We start from the raw sequence: 9,856 nt of genomic DNA, 5'->3' as shown, positions 1-9,856 counted from the left end.
ACCTCTCAGCTCCAAATTCATGCTTCTTCACCCTGTTCTGCAATCCTAATCCAAATCCTTTGCCCCCCAGAGAAACATGTTTAGTTGGCAAAGTACAGGAGTAATACTACAAGGTATAGTAGAGGAAGGCTCATTCCTTCTTGATTGTTCCTTGTTCTTCTTCCTCCTCTGGCAGGCACACCACCAGTGTTATGTGAGAGCCAGTGAGTTTGACCAGCACCCAGCGAGGGCTTCCTAGTGAGTTTTACTGTCTCCCAGCAGGCAGCTTCCTTGCCAGTTGTATACATGAGACCCATCATACCCACCTTCCAATGGGTTTTGCCAGTACCCTGGAGTTACTTTCTTGTCCACAGTTCTGAACCACTATCACCCCTACAGACAGTTCCTGCTCACCAGCCCTAGCCTGTGGCACCTCAAGGAACTTCTTACTATCCAGTGGGCCACAGACCCTCTCTAACAAGATCTAAAGGAAGAAAGACCCCTTCCATATTTGTTTCTTCCTTGAGTATTCTCCTGATGCCAGAGATTTAGTAGCTTCTCCCTGTATTTGGTATTTCTGGGTTCTTTGGTATTTAATTTATCTCTTTTGTTGTTAATCACACATTTTACTAGTTAATAATTGTTTATATTAAGTTATCCCCCCTTAAATCACTGTTGTGATGTCCATCTCCTCACTGGACACTTACTGATACAGATCCCTTCAGAAAGGAGTCCCCTTTATCCTGCCTGCCACAGCCTATGCCAACATGCATCATTGAGAGCCTGAGAATAGCGCCTTACCTGGCACTGTCCCTACCAGAAACCACATATCTTCTGAAGGCCTGAGGATTGAGCCTCTCAGTCTCTCAACACTGGAATCTGCACATTCCTCCCAGGTTCCAGAGGACAGGCCTACCCAGCCTGCTAGCATCTGCACGTCTGAAGGGCTCGGGATCAACCTGTACCACCCACCACTGCTGGCACCTATATACTTCTCCTAGAAACCAAAGAATGAGTCTATTCAGTCTGCCACCACCTTCACTGCCAGCACCCATCCATACAAATCACCTGGGAGCCTAGGAGACTGCCCCTGCTCAGCTTGCCAATGCCACTGCTGGAAACCTGTGCACGCTGTCCGGGGATTCAAGGTTTGAACTGCTACCAACATTGCTGAAGCCATATATGAACATCTGCCCAGCCTACCACTGCCACTGCTGGCACCTAAACAAACTGCCTGGAGGACCAAGAATTGGCCTACCCAGACCTGCTTCTCATATATACCACCCAGTGGCCTAACAACAACATATTTGATCCACCACTGCCACACCTGGGGCCTGAGGACTGGCCTACCTGGCATCTCATTCCCAGAAAAATCTCACAACAGTTTCCAATAACAACCACAGTCTAAGCCATCAAGGAATTTGCAAACACTCCTGACACTGTTTACAGCCAAAAAAAAAAAAAAAATCATATGGAGACTACACAACTCCACACATACAGAATCAAAGCCAAATCACCCTACCCAATGAACACTATAGTCAAAAAAAAAAAAGTATTTCACTACAGATGCCAATCCATAAAATTGAAAGAAATCACTGTTATAGCAGATGTGCAGATATCAATATAAGAACAAAAGAAGCATGATAAAACTAGCAAACATAGCACCTCCAGTGGAACACAATAATTCCCCAGCAATGGATCCAACAAAAAGGAAATCTATGAAAAACCCAAAAGAATTTAAAATAATGACATTAAAAAGTTCATAATGTAGATAAATGATACAAAAAGAAATCAGAAAAGCAATTCATAATCTGAATAAGAAATTCAAGAGATAGATTTCATTAAAAAAGAGCCAAACAGACATCCTTAAACTAAAGAATTCAATGAATGAAATTAATTAATTAAACTAATGAATGAAATTTTAAAATATGATCAAGAGCATCAACATTAGACTAGATTAAGCAAAAGAATGAATTTCTAAACTTAAAGATACATTTTCTGAAATAACCCAGGAAGGCTAAAAAAAAGGAATGAGTAATTAAAGAAAGCCTATAAGATAATAAGATACATGGGACACCATAAAAACTTCAATTACAAAAATCTGAGGTATTCTAGAAGGAGAAGAGATAAGCAAAGGCATGAGAAAAACTATTAAACAAAATAATGGTGCGAAATACTCCAGGTCTTACAAGAAATATAGATATGAAGATACAATACCCCAGGTCTTGCAAGAAATACAGATATGAAGGCTTGGCACCTGTGGCTCAAGTGGCTAAGGTGCCAGCCACATACACCTAAGGTGGCACGTTTGAATCCAGCCCGGGCCCACCAAACAACAATGATGGCTGCAACCAAAAAATAGCCAGGCATTGTGGCAGGCGCCTGTGGTCCCAGCTACTTGGGAGGTTGAGGCAGAAGAATCACTCAAGCCCAGGAGTTAGAGGTTGCTGTGAGCTGTGATGCCACGGCACTCTACCCAGGGTGACAGCTTGAGGCTCTGTCTCAAAAAAGAAAAAAAAAAAGAAATATAGATATGAAGATACAAGAAACCCCAAAATTCCCAAAGACATTCAACCCAAAAATGTCTTTGCCAGTACACATAATAATCAAACTGTCACAAGTCAAATACAAAGAGACAATTCTATAAATAGCAAGAGACAATTCTAAAAAAACCAAATCACATATAAGGGAAACCCCATCAGACTAATAGCAGATTTATCAGCAGGAATTTTACAGGCCAGGAGAGAATAGGATGGTATATTGAAAGTATTAAAACAAGCAATGGCCAAGCAAGTATGCTATAGCCAGCAAAGCTATTCTTCAAAAATGAAGGAGAAATAAAGTCTTCCCCAGTCAAACACTGAGAGAATTCATCACTACTAGACTCGTCCTGTATGAAATGCTTAGGAGAGTCCTATATCAGTCAGTGAAAGAATAATGCTCTGCCATCATTAAAACACAAAAGAGTATATAATTCACTGGTAGAGTCCACAGACACACAAAAGAAAGAAGAAGTATTCATGTGTTATCACTACAAAAAACCACCAAACTGCATAGTAAACAATAAGAGAAAAAAAGAACAAAGCATATACAAAACACCCAGAAAACAATTAACAAAATGACAGAAATAAGTTCTTATCTATCAATGAAAACCTGGAATATAAGTCAATTGAATTGTCCACTAAAGAAGTATAGATTGGCTAACCAAATTAAAAAGAATCATGACCCAAGTGTATGCTGAAGTAAAGAAATTTACTTCAAATGAAAAGAGACACAGACTGAAAGTGAAAAGATAGAAAAAAAAATATTTCATGCAAATGGAAACCAGCAGCAAACAGGAGTAGCTGTACTTAAATCTGATAAAACAGAATTTAAGTCAAAAACAGTAAAAAGAAATAAAAGAATATCATTCTATAGTAATAAAGAGAGCAATTTAGCAAGAAGATACAATTCTAAATATATATCCACCCAACACTGGAGCACCCAGATATCTAAAGCAAGTAAACTATATCTAAAGGGAGATATATGCTCTAATACAATAATTGTTGGGGAGTGTAGCACTCCATTTTCATCAATGAATAGATCATCTAGACAGAAATTCAACAAGAAACATTGGATTTAAAATGCATTTTAGACCAAATGGACATAGCAGAAATGTACAGAGCATTTATCTAATAGCTATAGAGCATACATTCTTCTCATTAGCATATGCTCCAGGATAGACCATATGTTATTTCATAAAGCAAGACTCAACAAATTTTTAAAACTCAAAATTATATCATATACCTTCTCAGATCACAATAGAATTAAACTAGAAATCAATAACAAGAGAAACTTTGGAAGCTGTACAAATAAATGGAAATTAAATAAGATGCTCTTGAATGACCACTAGGTCAACCAAGAAATTAATAAAGAAATAAAAGTTTTTTGAAACAAATAAAAATAGAAACATCACATGCCAAAACACATGGAATATAGTGAAAGCAATGCTAGAGGGAAGTTTACAAAAACAATGTCTACATCAAAAACTTGAAATAGTTCAAATAACCTACCTAATGATATGCCTCAATAAACTAGAAAAGAATAAATCAAGCTCAAAGTTAGTATAAGTAAAAAATAAGAAAGAGCAGAACTATGAAAACAATACAGACTATAAAGTAATACAAAGAATCTTGGTATTGAATACATGTGTTTGTTTCTCCATTCTCGCAATGTTCCACTTAGAAGAATGGTAATCAGTCCCATCCAGGTTGTCACAAAAGATATTAGATATACTTTTTTTATGACTGAGTAGTACTACGTAGTGCACATATACCACATTTCGTTAATCTATTAATGTATTGGTGGGCACTTAAGTTGTTTCTATGTCTTTGTGATTATAAACTGTGCTGATATAAACATTCAAGTGCAGGTGTCTTTTATATAAAATGACCTTCTTTCATCAGCAATAGGTTACTGGATTAAATCAATCAACAGGTGCACATATGGAAGTAAATCTCAGTAAAAATTAAGTTGGGAAGATGAAAGGAAGGGGATGAGTAAATTTACACCTATTGGGTACAGGGCATGCTCATAATTCTGACTCAATCTGTACAGAAAACAAAGTATGTAAACAAAACATGAGTACCCCCAATGTTCTAAAATTAAAATATATACCTCTCTCTCTCTTTCTCTTCTATTTAGTACTCTGATTTAGCAACCTTCCTTTTTATATGAGAATAGCGCACAGAATCTCCAGATCAGGAAACAAATGGAAGTACTTTAAGTGACTTGCCTGAGGCCTATTGCTGAGATTAAAAATCAGAAGTTTTTGATTGATTATGCACATATATCCATTTGGCTAAATGACAGGTTTTACTTGACTTTCAAATATCCCCTAATTATTACTTTGAATGAAAAGCAATAAATATATTTCTCTTGCCATTGTTGATTGCTTGAACACAAACAGACACAATAAAAACAATCATGTTGTTCAAAAAAAAAAGTAATATAAAGAATCAACAAAATGAAAACTGGGCTTGCTGAAAATATGAACAGAATCAACAAACTGCTAGATTGAGAAAAGAAAAAAACAGAGAAGACCCAAATAAGTAAAATCAGAAACAAAAAAGGAGATTTCACACAAATACCACATAAGGGACTACTATAAATAACTATACATCATTAAGTTTAAAAACCTAGAGAAAAGGATAAATTCCTAGACATGTACACCCTACCAAGATTGAACCACAAAGAAGTTGAAAATCTGAACAAACCAATAACATGTAACAAGACTAAATCAATAATAACAAGCCTCCAAAAAAAGAAAAGTCCAGGACCACATGGCTTCACCACTGAATTCTATAAAACCTTTACAGAAAAAATGAATAACAATTCTTCTCAAATTACTTCAAACAACTGAATAGGAAGAAGTTCTTTCTCTGAGGCCAGCATAACAAAACCAGATGAGGAAACAACAAATCTATATCTCTGGGGAACATAGATGCAAAAAGCCACAACAAAATACTAGGAGCAAACCCAACAACACATCAATAGGTAATACCCCATAATTAACTGGGATTTCTATCAGATGCAAACAAGGTTTCAACACATGCAAACCAATAAACACCATATATCACATCAATAAAATGAAGGACAAAAACTATATGATCATCTCAATAGATGCAGAAAAAAGCATTTGATAAAATTCAAAATTGCTTCATGATAAAAAAAAACTCTTAATAAATTAGGCATAAAAGCAAATCCACAGCAAACATCAAGCTGAACACTTTTCCTCTAAGAATTAGAACAAGACAAGGATGTCCACTCTTACCACTCTGTTTTGCATTTTGTTTTGTTTTAAAATAAAGTCTGACTCTGTCACCCTGGGTGTCATGGTGTTGTCATAGCTCACAGCAACCTCAAACTCTTGGACTCAAGTGATCCTCTTGTCTCAGCCTCCTGAGTAGTCCAGTAAAGTTGCACAATACATAATCAAAACAAAAGCAAAATCAATGTACAAAAATAAGTAGCATTTCTATAGATGAATGATAAACTGGCTAAAAAGAAATCAGGAAGGCAATTTCATTTACCAGAGCTACAAAAAAAAAAAAAAAAAAGTAAGAAATTTAACCAAGGGGGAGGAGGTAAAAGACTTCTACAATGGAAACTATAAAATATTGATGAATGAATTGAAGAGGATATAAACAATTAATTCATCTCATGAATCAGATAAATTAATAGTGTTAAAATGCTCATACTATCCAAAGCAATCTACAGATTTAATACAATCCCCATCAAAGTACCAATGGCATTCTTCACAAAAATAGAAAAACAACTCTGAAATTCATATGGAACCACAAAACACCCCAAATAGCCAAAGAAATTCTGATCAAAAATAACAAAGCTGGAGGCATCACACTACCAAATTTTTAAAATATTACAAAACTATAATAACTAAAACAGCATGGTACTAGCATAAAAACAGACTCATAAATCAATTTGCACCAGAATGTTTATTGCAGCCCAATTCATAATTGCCAAGTCATAGAAGCAACCCAAATTCTATTCACACCCAATGACCCATGAAGATCCTACCCAGAAGAAGAAAAGTGCCTCTAGTTGGCATCTTGCCCTACCCCCTGTGTCTATTTTTGTTTTTGTTGCCTGTGCTGTTAGGGTGTTAGTCATAAAATCTAGAGAAGTCAAAAACCAGGAGCTTAGCATAAGGAGAAGAAATCAAGGTGTACATCATCCCCACTGAGACTATCTGTGACTTCAAAAAAGAGGAAGAAAGATAACAGTGATCAGGTACAGAGTGACTAGTCTGAAGGTATGTGCAGCCAAGGGGAAGGGAGACCTGTCCTTCAATTGGGAGACTTGCTGCTAGAGAGCAAGCAGAGAACAAAGAACCTCTCACCTCACCCCACAGGAAGGAGCCACAAGGTTTTCCTGCACCTGGAAATTTCCACTTCTGAGTTCTCCATCCTGACTGGCACAACAGTGAACAAATATTCTCTTTACAGTCCTGAATCCACAGCTCACCCTTCCCCCTCTCTGGTTGCCTGAAAGACTGCCCCCTGCAGAGGACAGAGTGTTTGTCCAATTCCTTAAGTCTCCTGCATAGTGTGGGCCACTGATCCCAGTGGCAGGCAGCTGAAAGAAGCAGTGGGCCACTGATCCCAGCAGCAGGCCATTGTAAGGAGCCATGGGCTGCACATCTGAGTGGCTCAGGCAGGCTGCTGAGCTGATTTGCACAGGTGGGCAACTGAAAGGAGCCATTGGCTGCTGAGCTGAGTGGTACAGGACTACTGGGCACTGACCAGAGTGGCAGACAGGCCGCTGTCCTGAGCAGCGCACCACCGAGAGGAAACAGTGGTACCACAGTTCTAACTTTGGCATGGGGAGGATTAGACCCTCTAGGCTCTAATTTCTGCTAGCAGAGTCCTTTCCTCAGTCCCCTGGAGAATCTTTGCCTATAGTCTGTGCCTAGCAACCCTCTGAACTGATTTGAGCAGGAGTTGTTTGCACTGCCAGTATGAGTTTAATAGAAACTCTTGGCCAAAACTGTCCACAGATTCTTGTTCTCTGCTGGCTGGGGCTGAGGTTCACTACTTATTTGACTGTTTGCACAGGGCTTGCTGGAGCAGTGAGGGACAGAACCAGCAGGTCTGTGGCAAATTCCCTTCTCCAGCTATTGCTGGTGAGAAGAGGGACTACAACTCTTCCCATCTTTGGCATCAGAGGTTCCAGCTAAATACTGTGAATCATTTGAAAGGAGTAGAGGACAGCCAGACACTAACACAGAACCAGGTTGCCGTATCTCACCAAGCCAGCCCACAGAGACTCTTGCTGAAAGGGAGCTTTGCAAGTCTGTAGGGGAAGGGCCACAAGCACAAGCTCCAGCTCACTGGTGAAGGGGCAGTTAGCTCCAGTTCCTAGGGCCTCCCATACAGTCTCACCCTGCCAGTTTGGTTGCCAAATTGGTGTGTAAGTTGTCTCCTGAGGGTCTGCAATTAGATTATCTCTCAATAACTATTCAAGAACATCCTTTCATTTCATCTAAAAAAAAAAAAGTATAACTAATACATATTTTTTAAAAAAAATCCTGAAAATACTCATGGGGAGGAGCCAACAGAAGAATTTTGGCAACATGAAAAATCAAAACATATCTACTCCCCCAAGAGATTATAAGAGAGATACAGTAGAAAATGCCATCCATAGAGAAATTGCTGAAATGTCAGAAATAGAATTCAGAATATGGAAGGCAAATAAGATTGGAATGGAAGAGAAGACAGAAATAGAAATCAAAAAATTGTACAAAAGTTGTCTCAAGAAATTAGTGAATTTAAAGACAAAGTTACAAAGAATAGGGATATAATGAGGAAACATATAAAAGAGCTTAAAGAATTGAAAGAGGCATTTGATGAGCTTCAAAACACAGTAGAGACCTGCAGTAACAAACTAAAACATGGAGAGGAAAGAATTTCAGAAATTGAAGACAAGACTTTTGAACTGCCCCTATCAGTCAAAGAGGCAGGAAAAAAGAGAACCAAAACAGAATATTCTCTAAGGGAGTTAATATAGTTATCTTAAAAGATAAAATTATAGAAATTTCTAAAGGAGAAGAGGATGGTCCTAAAGATGCTAATGCCCTACACTCCAAGATATAATGGTGGAGAATTTCCCAAACATCGTGAGAGACACAGAAATTCAGATAGCAGAAGGTTCAGAACTCTAGCACAACTCAATCTAAATAAAGCATCTCCTAGAAACATTAACTTTGCCAAAGTCAACACAAAGGAGAAAATCCTGCAAGCCCCCAGGTGTAAGAAAAGCCTTACATACAAAGGGGGAAATACCAGGATGACCAGAGGTCTTTCAGCAGAAACTTTTCAAGTCAGAAGAAAGTGGTCATTGGCCTTTAACCTTCTTTAAAAAAAAAACAATCTTAGCAGGATCCTGTATCCTGCTAAACTGAGTTTCATTTGTGATGGAGAAATCAAATATTTACTGACATGGAAATGTTGAGGAAATTTTCCATAACTGGACCAGCTCTACAGGAAGTACTCAGACCCATTCTTTAGAATAACCAATACAACGATCCATCCCCAAAGAAAATACACCCAGAAATTAAAGATCAAAGCCTAGCTTCCACAATGGTGTGAGGGATAAAAATAAGCTCTAGACCCTTAAAAAAATGAGATGAAGGTAAGCTGTTCGGATGGCCCAGTACGAGGAGGTGAAAGTGTCCGGCTTTGAGGAGTTCAACCAGGCTGTGGAGGAGCACAATGGGAAGACCATTTTCGCCTACTTTACCGGTTCTAAGGACGCCGAAGGGAAAAGCTGGTGTCCCGACTGTGCGCAGGCTGAACCAGTCGTTCGAGAGGGGCTGAAGCATATTAGTGAAGGATGTGTGTTCATCTATTGTCAAGTAGGAGAAAAACCTTATTGGAAAGATCCAAACAATGACTTCAGGAAGAAACTGAAAGTAACTGCAGTGCCTACACTACTTAAATATGGAACACCTCAAAAACTGGTAGAATCTGAGTGTTTTCAAGCCAGCCTCGTGGAGATGTTATTCTCTGAAGATTAAGATTTAATGATGGCAATCATGTCTTGATTTGTGCTAGTATTAAAAGAAATGCACACTTCCTTTGAATTTATGTTAGCTATAAATATGTGATTATGCTAAAAATTGGTATATGCTTAAAACAAGGGAGTGATATTAAAAATGCTCATAAACTTTAAAAAAAAAAAATGAGATGACAAAAACTCTGCCATACCTATTGATTCTCACAATAAATGTGAATGGCTTGAATTCCCCTCTAAAGAGACACAGTCTGGCTGACCGGCTACAAAACTTCAAGCCTAATATCTGTTGTCTACAAGAAACACA

The 9,856-nt window shown here is 38.2% G+C and overlaps 1 protein-coding gene across 1 annotated transcript; it reads left to right on the top strand.

Annotated features, from left to right (window-relative positions):
* The first annotated feature begins 9,174 nt into the window (after nucleotides 1-9,174).
* On the top strand, nucleotides 9,175-9,641 carry LOC100953722 (thioredoxin domain-containing protein 17). Its single transcript, XM_003782741.3, has one exon. It carries the CDS (start codon nucleotides 9,182-9,184, stop codon nucleotides 9,551-9,553), a length of 372 nt encoding a protein of 123 aa, XP_003782789.1. The 5' UTR covers nucleotides 9,175-9,181; the 3' UTR covers nucleotides 9,554-9,641.
* The last annotated feature ends 215 nt before the right edge of the window (nucleotides 9,642-9,856 follow it).

This window comes from Otolemur garnettii, unplaced genomic scaffold (genome assembly GCF_000181295.1).
Source record: "Otolemur garnettii isolate 467f Iridium unplaced genomic scaffold, OtoGar3 scaffold00005, whole genome shotgun sequence".
Taxonomy (NCBI): Eukaryota; Metazoa; Chordata; class Mammalia; order Primates; family Galagidae; genus Otolemur; species Otolemur garnettii.
The sequence above is the reverse complement of the archived record's forward strand: the minus strand, read 5'-3'. Positions and strand labels throughout refer to the sequence as shown.